The sequence below is a fragment of the Colius striatus genome, chromosome 1, assembly GCF_028858725.1.
Source record: "Colius striatus isolate bColStr4 chromosome 1, bColStr4.1.hap1, whole genome shotgun sequence".
Taxonomy (NCBI): domain Eukaryota; kingdom Metazoa; phylum Chordata; class Aves; order Coliiformes; family Coliidae; genus Colius; species Colius striatus.
In genome coordinates, this window is record NC_084759.1 from 93,584,258 (window position 1) to 93,596,301 (window position 12,044).

The window sequence follows — 12,044 nt, forward strand, 5'->3', positions numbered from 1 at the left end:
CCTCAGGTGGATTCTGTCCAGCCCCATCGACTTCTGTGTGTTGAGGTGGAGCAGTAGGTCACCATTTCCCCTTGCACTAAAGCAGCTTCAGTCCAACTCCTGTCCCTGTCTCCTGGCTCTGGTGGACAAGTGCCCAGATAAGGGGTAGTTTTAGTATTGCAGGCTGTGGCAAAGAAAGCATTAGGTACCTCAGTGTTTTCCTCATCCTTGCTCACTAGGCTTCCCACTTCATCTGTTAAAGAGGGAAGATTCCCCTTAGGCCTCCTTTTGTTGCTAATATATTTATAGAAACTTCTTATTGTCTTTTACAGCTATGGCCAGCTTAAATTCTAGTTGAGCCTTGGCCCTTCTAATTTTCTCCCTACCTGACCTCGCCACAACCTTGTAGTTCTCCTGGGCTGCTTGACCTTTCTTCCAGAGATCATAGGTTCTGTTTTTCCTCCAGCAGCTCTTCTGCTCCAGTAGAAGCTCCCTGTTCAGCCGAGGTGGTCTTCTGCCCTGCCGGCTCACCTTCTTGCACGTAGAAACAGCTTGATCCTGCACCTTTCAGATTCCCTTCTTGAAGAATGTGCAGCTGTCCTGGACTCCTTTGCCCTTCAGGATTGCCTCCCAAGGGACACTGGCTACCAACTTCCTAAACAATTCCAAATCTGCCCTGTGGAAATCTAAGGCAGCAGTTCTGCTGGTCCCCCTCCTTGATTCTCTGAGGATTGAGGACTCGATCAATTCATGATCACTCTGCCCTAGGTGACCTCCAACTATCATGTCCCGCACCAGACTTTCTTTGTTTGCAAATACCAGGTCCAGCAAGGTGTTGGCTCTCTCACTAGCTGTGTGAGGAAGTTATCTTCCACACACTCCAGGAACCTCCTGGACTGTCTCCTCTCTGCTGTGTTGTACTCCCAGCAGACATCCGGTAGGTTGAAGTCCCCCATGTGAATGAGGGCCAGTGATCCCAAGGGTTTTCCCAGCTGCCTAAAAAACCTGTGGTCTTCCTTCTCATCCTGGCTGGGTGGTCTATAGCAGAATCCTACCATGATATCCCCCTTGTAGTCGTTCATCCTGATTCTTACCCATAAACACTTGACCCTACCCTCACCATCATTGACCTCAAAACAGTCAAGACACTCCCTAACACAGAGGGCTACCATTCTGCCTCTCCTGTCTTGCCTGTCCCTTCTGAAGAGTTTGTAACCATCCAGTGCAGCACTCCAGCTGTGTGACAATTCCACAGTGTCATGTACAAATTCATGCTGGAATTCCACCACAAAAATCAGTACTGGTACTGTTGCATCAGTACTGACAATTGGGAAGTTACAATTCCTATCAGAGCAAGACAGCAGTGAATCTTAGGGCTGTCACAACTACTTAAAAAAAACCCTGAGGTAGCATCAATGTTTTGTTGGGAAACATAAAAAAATACTGTCATGGTAGTGCCCACAATTGCCCATGGACAAGCTCATCCATCCTGCTTCAGCTCAAAACTTTGAGTCCACATTTTTACCAAATATTCATAGAGAAAAAACAGATGTGAGACTCCGGCATCCCTTGTATGAAAGTTTGCCAGACTACTTGCAGGCAAGTAGTATGAAGCTAGAGCTCCCAAGCTGGAGCTCCTGAGTTTACTCCAACATTCCATTGAAAGGAGAAAAAAATTCCTAAACTGAGATGGAATGACAGGCCTTGTCTTACTAAAGATTAAAGGGAGGGCATGAGGAGAGATGTCTTTGGTTTCACCAGAATTACTTGTTTTTAAAGAGAAAAAAATCCTTTTCGTGTAGACAAGTGATAGTATGCAGCATCTACTACAGTTTTAACTATAAAATTGATCCAGTCACGGTGATAACAGGCTGATAGTGTTGTCTGGGTGCTACTTCTCTTGCTCCCAGACATTTTCAAGGAAATAGAGCTTGTTAGCAAAGCTAACAAATCAAGACCAAAGAAAGAATTGGCAGTGCAGTGCTTTATTGCACTGGAGTCGAACCAAAACCAAAACCTATCCACTAGGTGGAAGCAAACAACATCTTATGTGCTTAAACGTGTTCAAAGGAAGATGGTATACAAAGACCTGAGGTGAAGTCTCTGCAAACAGCAACGGGCACTACCAGCCAAGTTTCACAAATACTGCTGATCAACTACAACCAATCTTGTGAGCCCCTGCACTTTGTCCCACGGTTGCACGAATCAAAACATTACCTCAGTCTCTTCAATGGTTTTCTTTAGGAGCTCTTCTAAAGCACTGATTTCCTCTGAGCTTCGGCTTTGTAACTGTTCATATTTTTCCTGTGCTTCTTTAAGTTGCTCCTTTAAGACCTGATGTTCTTTTTCCATGCGTAGAATATCTCCCTGAAAATAAATCAGTTGTAAAAAACAATCTAGTATCTGTTACCATAGGTCAGTAAACATTTGTGATGTCTTAAAAACCAGAGTCTGCTGTCAGTTGAGGTTCAAAATCTTGAGTGTGGTGGGGGTGGGGTGTTTTTGTTTGTTGTTTTGCGAGGGTGGTGTTTGAGAATGTTATGTAACAGTTCCAATCCAGCTCAGGAAATCAACATTTATGGCTGACCAGGAATAGAGTATAATTAGATTGAAGGACACATTTTCTGACTTTTATCTCCTAGTACAGACACAAGACTGCCATTAACATCACTCTCAGATGTCTTATATGCCCAAATGGAACATATAAATAAATATTTTTGGAGAGGAAATACTAAATTTCTTTTAAAACACATTCCAGCATCTAAATAGCTACAGAACAAAGCTCCCAAACCTCCTCATTGAGGGCCTGTGTGACATTTCCAACCAAGACCACCATCACAGAATATAGTACAACATAAAGCAGGGGAGAGAAATGCCCCCAACCCCTCCAAAGCCGAACCCCAAACAAACACACACAACATCAAACAAGCCAAAATAAAAAATATCTATTGAAACATGCCATTTTCAGAGAACCTTTATCTTTCCACTACCAAATTTTTCAGCACTCCTTTAACCTTCTCTATGACAAACATAAACAAATATGCAGGTAACTTACTTGTTGCATTTCAAATGGATGAAAAGGCAAGGTATTAGTTTCCCTATCAGCTACTTCATGACTTACCTAGAATATAAAGAATCATTAGTTGATTAAAAAGCTTTCCACTTGATAGGTGCAACTAGTAGGTCAGCTCTGTTTTAGAGCTTTTATACCTAACCTACAATTTTACAAATTCAACTAAATTTTTAAGTAGGTCTAAAAAGAAGTTATGCAAGTGTTTCTGAAATGGACTTCAATCTATATGAAAGCACTTTTTTTGCTTCATCTTTCTCTAGTTTAATTGGCCACGAAGCATTTATATTTCTTTATATTTATATTATATTTTATTATTTTTATTATATGTATAGGTATATGTATAGGTATATGTATATGTATATTTATATGTATATTTATATGTATATTATCTCCTGAGTCTTTAAACACAGCTCTGCTCTAAATGTCTGAAAGCTTTAGACTTGCAAAAACAGTGTCTGACAGCTCACTGAGGAGTAGTGTTTTGTGGCTCCTCCTGAGCTCAAGACGTACTACGGAAGTTCCTCTACTTAGAAGGGACTAGACTCAAGGACCTTCGGAATCTCTGCTTGCTTTCCTCTAACACCACCCATCAAAGACTTGCTGAAAGAACTGAAGGTTAAAATCTGATCCTGTGATATATTAAAGTCCCGGTTTATAACGTTACTGTTCTACCAGGCTATTAAAAATCAGAGTCAGGTAATGTTAAATGCCTTGCTCTACCACGCTCTTCCAAACAGAAACATATTTCTTACTTAGTGATCATTTGACTCTGCTAGCCAGATTTCACTGCATTGAAAATTGTTGCCTCTTCTGTTCTCTCTTTGTTGTATGTGTTGAATAGTCAAACAGAGATTCAACTTTAAAAACCCAGACAGGCAAGTGATGAAATTCATCTGCCAAGACTGATGGGAAACTAACTTTCAGCAACTGCTCGGGAAAGATTTAAATCAAAGGCAAGTGTTGTACACAAAAACAAGTTTGAATGAAAACCCAAACCCCACAAGTTAACATTTTCCTAATTTATAAAGCAATGACAAAAAGACAATGATTTATCTTACAGTTACAGCTAGCTACCCCTCCCTTAATGACAAGAAGCAAATGAAGTCTCTCCAGCACGTTGGATCATCTCTCATAAATGCATGTGTCAAAGCACCAAATCCATAATTCTAAAACTCTGCCACCATCTTAGTCCAAAAGGTTTTCTGCAATAAATGTGGTTGTGACCGTCGTTTCTCTCTGTTACCTGAAGTGTCTTTCTGAGTGGTGTATGCCGACCTAACTCTGGGCTACCACTAGAGTGAATGCACCACTCCCTCTTCATTTCAGCTACCTGTCATGCCCCTTTCCAAGTGCTCAGCAATGCTTGCCTGCAGGAAAAAGCTGTCAGCAAAAAAACTTTTAGCCTTTTTTTCTTTCTTTTTTTACTTCAGGAGGGAAAAGGAAACGTAAGGGAGTTTGTCCCCTGAACTCACCCTACAGCTGGGTCTCCACTAATTCCATGAGGGAAGCGTCAGTCAGCAGTTATTACAATGTACAAACTATCTAAATCCTCAAATGTTGTGAAAGTTAAAACAAATCACTGAACTAATACCAGAAAGAAAAATGATGACACAGGAGGACTTTCCTTAACCTCTAAAGCAAAGTTTAAACTGATGTGCACCAGTTCCCTCCTTTGCTCCTGGGTTGGAAGATCTGTGAAAATTTCAGGCAGAACAAAATTCAGTGACTGTTTCTCTAAAAAATTACAAATGAAAACCAAGAGCAGTAGTGGAAAGCATCAGCAACTTCATCTGCAAGCTCTAAGGAAGTTTCCAGTCTGATAAACACCTCCATTTCTTCCAATTTTCGGTCTTTTTTTGATAGATTACTAGAGAATGCCAAGTATTACTTTTAAGATTCCTTACATTTGGGTGTTTGGAAGTATTACTTGGATTATTTGCTCTGGAAACTCTTGATTTTTCTTGACTTGAAACATTTGACTTTTTGGGAAGTCACAAAGTGCAACTCCTTATTTCTTTCTAGTGCTCACCAGTGTTATTAATCACTTAAAATCTCTCAAACTGTGTCATTGTAATTTCTTACCTGAACAGCTATCATCTTTGTATGAGGATTACTTTTCATTGGAGGTATACTTCTGCTTTCTTTTTCTGTCTTAATAACCTGTATACCATGTTCAGCTTCATTTGTACTACTTGTAGCAGCAAAATTGTCTTTATAAAACGTGTTATTGGAATTCTCCAGTTGGCACTGAGGGTCTTTATATGTTTGTATTTCAGATGGTATAGAACTGCTGAAGACGTAATTTCTGTCTGAAATCGCTGATTTGTCATTACCCCAGTGAGCATAAACACAACTAGGTTGCTTGGCAACATTTGACATGAGAGGCATTTGAGAAGGCACTGGCAATATTCTTTCATATTGATAATCCCAGGAAATCCAAGGCAAAAATATACCAGGATTTTCAGGCTTGAATGAAGTCAATGAAATGTCTGAAAATGGTGGCTCATCTTCTCTAGTATCAATATTCTGACTATGCAAAGAATGCATCGACTCACACGATTCAGGAAGAGGCCAGGGTAAATAAGGAGTTTTATAACTTGCTTTCATGGGTTTGAATTCCTTAGCAGTTGGATTTAACTGTAGCTTGTTCTGGGAAGAATTTTCTTGCACATCACAGGCTATAGAATTTTTTCCATCATTATCTCTAGTCTCATTTCTGTTTGTATTTTCTTTCATAAGAACTGCATGCTTTCTTAAGCCAATAAGATTATCCATCATAACGAAATGACGAGATTTCAGGAGAAAAGATTTCAGACCACCTTCATCTTCTACAGTCTTTCGAGTTTCTTCAGGGAAATGTTCATATTCTCCAACTAGTAACTTATTATTAATTTCCATAGGTCCATGTTCATCCAAAATTTGAGAGAAATAGCTTTAAAAAAAATTAAAAAGAGCTGTTGTTATTAATCAAAGATTTTTCATATCATTCTAAAATCATATTTCACATGTTATACTTTCACAGTAATATTTAAAAGAAAAGAACCTCTAGAACTACTGAAGAACAATCATTTGGAAGACAGTGTTCTATTCAAGCATAAAAATATTCTGTAATCCTCTCGCTTGTCTTTATCATTTAACTCTTTCAAAGCATTAGCACATACCTACACATACTGGACCATCAAGACTGAAATTCTGGACTTAATGCAATAGGTTATAAAAAACATGAAGTAATATTAAACCCTTTAAACACAGAAATGTATACACACTCATATAAGATCTCAGAGGTTTGATCTGGGTTATTATCCAAAAGTCTTCGATAACTGTTACTGTTTGAAATGTCACGGAGAACTTCAAATTTCTCTAGTTGCCCACAAAGAGATTCTGGGATTACAAATGGTTCATGAGAATTCGTAAAATCTCTGTAGTGTTAAAAACAAAAAGAGAGAGAAGGAAGAAATAAAGAGTGCATGTGAACAATAATTCTTGTCTCCAAAAATGTATTTTTCACATACACTGAAAACAGTATACTCATATGGTGACTACATAGTGCTAAAAATATACCTCAATAGCAAAATTTTGTCCAAACAACCACATTAAACACTATTCCCAAAATACTTCACTGACAAACTTATTCACTGACCCACAACTAGCTAATAAGGCCTAGCTCTGTAATGGGGTGAAGCTGGAACACAAAAAGTTTCACTTAAATATAAGAAAAAACTATTTCACTGTTCAGGTGAGGGAGCCCTGGCTCAGGCTGTCCAGGGAGGGTGTGGACTCTCCTTCCTTGGAGGTCTTCAAGACCCACCTGGACATGTTCCTATGCGACCTGATCTAGGTGACCCTACTTGTGCAGGGGGGTTGGACTAGATGATCTCTAAAGGTCCCTTCCAACCCCTACCATTCTATGACTCTGTGACAAGTAGGCTTAGAACCCAAGAGTTTGATTCTATATTAATTCTCAAAATCTGGGTAGTGCAATTCGACAATCAATTCAATACCTCAGCTCAGCATCATAACCTGCTTTATCCTTTGGCATATGTGGCTAAGTTGAGGTGTGACTGATGCAGTATACATGAATTCATCAACCAATTTCTTGCTACATTAAAATGGAACAGAAAGCAAGAAAGATCTTGCTTGAAAGAATAGCTTTTGGCCTCGAGAACATATTGAGCTGTAGCCTGGCAACCATTTGGTTACTTCTTACATTAAGAGCTTTAACATTACAATACTCCTTACACTAGGATAAATAAGGGCTCTATACAAGTTCACATCAAAACCACTTAGATGTTAACCCAGACTTGGTGTTTCCAAGACACTGTTGTCTCTGGTACCTGCAAAGCACTTTGGAGTTGGGGCAGTAACAACCCTAAGATACAAGATAGCACTTACAAAGTATTGTCTTCTATAAACATCTTATCTTCTTCTCGTGGTGCTGTACTAATTCCACTGGATAATACTAAAACAGACTGAATAAAAACAGATTATTTATTAAGCTCACAAAAGTATATACAACATAATACACTGTAAACACAAACAACTTATTTGCACTGAACCTTGTTCTGAAACTTTATCATGTTCAGAGACCATATTATGAACTGCAAAACTTTTAAGTACAGTTTTCAGCTCTAAGCCATAGCAACAAAATTCTTAGTTTTCAATTTTTTATTCCTTTTTCACAACTTACTTTGGGAAAAAATTCGGATAATCAGCACAACCTCCCTCTTTTTTTAATCAATTTCATCAAAATCCTACATGGCCCTGATGCTTCTTTGAGTTTGTATTAAAAAACAAACGACACTACAGCTCCACTTTAAGACTTTTGTATAAATTCTTTCTGCTGGGCTGCACATCAATGGACTCTCTAGGAATCTCTTCCTTTACACTGTAGAGCCTTCAAGCTTTAATAATTTTACTACAAGTAAGTTTGAGTTATTCCTAGTTCCATATGGTTTAAATATGACACCTATCATGTTCACCATTACACATACTTTAGTGTTTTAATTTTTATTATCTAATAATTTCAGAAATACACAGACCTATATAAATGCATCGAGTCAGAAAAAAAAAACAACAAGCTGATGAGAATAAGAAATATCTTAAGTTTACTTCTGAAATTCTAGCAGAAGTATAAAAAGGTAGAGGCATGGAGGAAACAAAGAAGACTGAAGCTTTCAATAAAGCAAAAACCTAGAACAGGACAAAAGACAGGACAGGTTGAATATTGCTCCTAGCAAAATCTATAAAACACCAAACAACTAATGACATTCTTCTGAGCAATAAATGGAACACTTGCATCTTGAATCACTGATATGCCATAAAAATTATCAGAAAAGAGAGTTAGGGTGATCATTTCAGATATATTTCATGAGATGTAATGACACATTTTTATTTTTCAAAATGACTGTAAAATGTCCTTCTCCAAATCTGCTATTTACCACTGCAAAACAAAAAGGGCCATAAAGTACTAATTACATAGTACTGTCAGTGCACTGATTAACATTTTCCCATATGGCAAATTAAGATAAAAGCCATCATTTAGAATTAAGAAGGTGGATAGACCAAAGATATTGATATCCAGTCAGAGCCAAGTTTAATTAATAACTTCTCAACTGACAAGTTCATGTTTTAGCAAAAAAAACCTCTGCTACTTGAGTCTTAGCAGTGTTATTCTACTTCAGGAAAAACTACTTCAAAATGAGTCTCCACAAGATATTTAACACTAACAATTCTAAAAAAGCCTGTATATAGTAAGTAGCTAAACAGTTACTGACCTTTGTGTCTTTTGAGTTCTTCTTCCTGGTTTTGTTTTTAACTTTGATACCATTAGTCTGAAACAGAAAAAATAAAATCAGGAGTGTTTTTCATTAGAAAAAAATGATCATGAATTTCCAAAACCAGTATGTAAACTGTAAAAATTTTCCTACTGGAACTCTCATTCTGGTTTGACAAACAAGAGTTACAAGGTGAAGTACGTTATCATCTACCTCTCCATTGCGCCTCCAGGTGGAAAACCAAAACAGAGCTTTCCAAGACTTTATCCGTTCCATTCCATCTACCATTTTCCCCTTTAAACACACAGAACGCTGATTTTTTAAAACCAGAATATTCTATCATTTTAGTACTTCAGAGGCTTTAATCACTACTTAGAGATGAAATTGTACACTTAGATCTGTGACATCCCACACCTCAGAGTTTCATGTGGGGAACAAGAAGCAAAGAGAACTGTCAAATATTCTGCTGACTTCATTTTTCTAAGATATGTAAAGATGGAGGAAATAGAAGGCATCTTTGATTTATAATAGGACTGTGATTATAGATTAAAAGTATCTATTAACAGTAACCTATTAACAGTCTATTTTAAGATATAAGTAACATTGAAACAGAAGTAGTTTTATTGCAATTGCTTCCATCTCATTCTTGGATTTCCAATTCATGAAATGAAAAAGCAAAGAATTTCAGATTTTATGAAATGTAAATTAATTAACTTTAAAGATTTTTTTTCTATAAAAGTATATTTTGGATTTGTACAGCTAAATTTATCTGCAGGCTAAATAATTCTAAATGAGAGTGCCTCAAACACATAATTAACTGAAATACATAATATCTTTCTGCCAATTAGGATGGATTTTAATTAAGATACTAATCAAAATTGATTCAGAGTGACGCACAGTTTAAGACTTGTGGATTGACTCTGAAAAGCATTTATAAATTGTAATGAAGAAGTGCAAAATATAGCTAAGTCCCTTCAAATTTACTTTGCTTATTAGTGGATCAAATGCTGAATTGCTAGCCTTCCCATTCAATGACATCTAATTCCATCAGGAGCAGCTCCTTACAGAGGCCACCACTGCAGCCTCTCTCCATTACAAAAAACAAAAAATGCTCCACACAACACACAAAGTCAAATCAGGTCACACTACCTTTCCATTTGATCCTTTGGATTGTAAAATACATTATAATTAATGTCCAAAATGATGCAGATTCAAGTTAAGTATACTCAAGGAAGAATCATGCTTTAAAGTTCAGTTGTCACAGTAATTATGCTGATACAAGCAGTCAGCAAGACTTTCTCTGACTGAAAATTAGGCACTTCTTTTTTTTTTCAAAACAAAACAAACCCCCAATGACACTTTCAGGAGACTCTGTTAAAAAGTTCAACACCAAACTGCTGTTACCAAGTAGTACATAAATGCTACTCCCATGTACCTTATTTGCCTTATTTTCCCTCTCCAAAGGAGGCGATACAGCACATCAGTGTGTACTCTCATCCACTTCCACTACAATCTCCTCATCTGCATACCTGAAATGCTCATAATCTATTAACTTGTCACTTTGTGCTTAGTCTAAGAGAAAACCAAAGAAGTATTTTACTGACAGAACTTTAGGAAAAACGGTATGCAGTTTTCAAATGTGCTAAGAAATGAGGCAGAGGAGATAAAAGAGTAAATGTCTAATCAGGTCTACAGGATGATGAAGTAAAATAAACCAAGAGATGCACGTATCTCTTCACTTTTGCACATTTTTAAACACCAAACGAATACTTGTTTCTGAGCTTATACCAAATAGACATAAGGTTCACTTACCGATAAATATTCATTCTCCTGTTTCTTTAATATAATAGTGGGGTCATCTAATAAAAGAATAATGAAGTCACAATCAGAAACAGAAATGTCAATAATTTATGTAACTTCTAATTGTCAGCTATGAAATTATTGCAGTGGTTATCATGATCCTTTCTCAAATGCCACCAAAGTATCTCAAAGACTGTAGCTGCAGAATCTTTATGCTTAAACTAGAAGATAAATTCTTATTTTGGTTGCATATCACACACGCAAAAAGATGAACTCGTGTAGGTTATGATAAATGAAACAGAACAGCAGAATGTAACTTAAAAATGGGTGGCTTGCCTCTCGAGGCTGTATTGCCTTGTAAGCACAGAACACAGAAGATCCCATATAAAGAGGCAGTTCTTACTTTGCCGAGGTTTTGGCCTTCTACAGAGCCCATCAAATGTGGTGTAAAACCAGATAAAATACAATGCTTGTAAGATGATGACCTTTGCCCACTTACCCATTTTATCAAAGAATTCATCTAAAGCTTGATGAAGAAATGGAAATTTTTCTCTGTTGTCTTCTAACAGCCATATAAAGCAACGGGTTTTCTCTAGAGGCGGTTTTAAGAAATAATCAAGAACTTCTTTGTCTTCAGAACTGGTTGTCACATATTCAAATTTACTGCCGTACTTCTCATTCCAGAATGTGGTTAAAATAGAAAAGTCAAGCTCTTTTAAAGATTGTCCATATTGAAGGATAAAGTTCTTTGTAGCTGTCAGTCCTGAAAAAGATGGAAAAAACCCAACATTTCATTCCAGCTTTGGAGTTTTAGTGCTTACAGGGTGATATTGTTCTTCAAAGATGAACAGTTCTAGAAATTAAATATACAGTAGCTGAAACATGTAAGACCTCTTGTACCTTGAAAATGCAAACAACGATAAACAGAGTTTATATAAATTTCACCCTTTGTCAACACCAAATTTTTGTGTAATAAATCTATATAAAGTCTTTAAAGGACATGGACACAACAGAATGGAATTAAGAACCCAAATCTCACCCAAGGTTTTGGCATCTTATGTCTATTTTGACTGTAAAACCCAAACTTCTACCTTCAACTAACTGTACATTCATTAGGAAACTAGATTGCAAGGCAACACTACTAAAGAGCACACAGTTAAAATACACGCAAGTTAAACAGTCAGTTAAACTACTATGACAAAAGCATCACCATAATTTACTTTCCAGAAAGAAATTATTTTTACAATTATTATCATTTAAGTGTATTCTGGAATTTAAAGAAATTTTTTAAATAGATCTGTTCCATTTTCTCTTTCCTGCATGGACAAAGCCCTGCCCACAATAGAATGTTTTATGTGCACAGACAGGAAAGGTTGTTCCTGTGTTACCAACGGTCACACTTTCTTCTCTAGAAATCC

The 12,044-nt window shown here is 37.0% G+C and overlaps 1 protein-coding gene across 5 annotated transcripts in view; it reads right to left on the reverse strand.

Annotated features, from left to right (window-relative positions):
- Positions 1 to 12,044, reverse strand: part of TTC3 (tetratricopeptide repeat domain 3) — a 69,769-nt gene that overhangs the window by 12,219 nt on the left and 45,506 nt on the right. For 4 of the 5 annotated variants that reach the window (XM_062001121.1, XM_062001102.1, XM_062001111.1 and 1 more), the window contains 8 exons: positions 11,126 to 11,389; positions 10,639 to 10,685; positions 8,827 to 8,883; positions 7,445 to 7,521; positions 6,319 to 6,471; positions 5,135 to 5,984; positions 3,035 to 3,100; positions 2,197 to 2,346 (listed from right to left, as the gene is read on the reverse strand). In XM_062001121.1, the coding sequence (XP_061857105.1) occupies positions 2,197 to 2,346; positions 3,035 to 3,100; positions 5,135 to 5,984; positions 6,319 to 6,471; positions 7,445 to 7,521; positions 8,827 to 8,883; positions 10,639 to 10,685; positions 11,126 to 11,389 (1,664 nt within the window). The remainder of the gene's footprint in view (positions 1 to 2,196; positions 2,347 to 3,034; positions 3,101 to 5,134; positions 5,985 to 6,318; positions 6,472 to 7,444; positions 7,522 to 8,826; positions 8,884 to 10,638; positions 10,686 to 11,125; positions 11,390 to 12,044) is intronic. The other variant, XM_062001130.1, reaches the window with a different exon arrangement.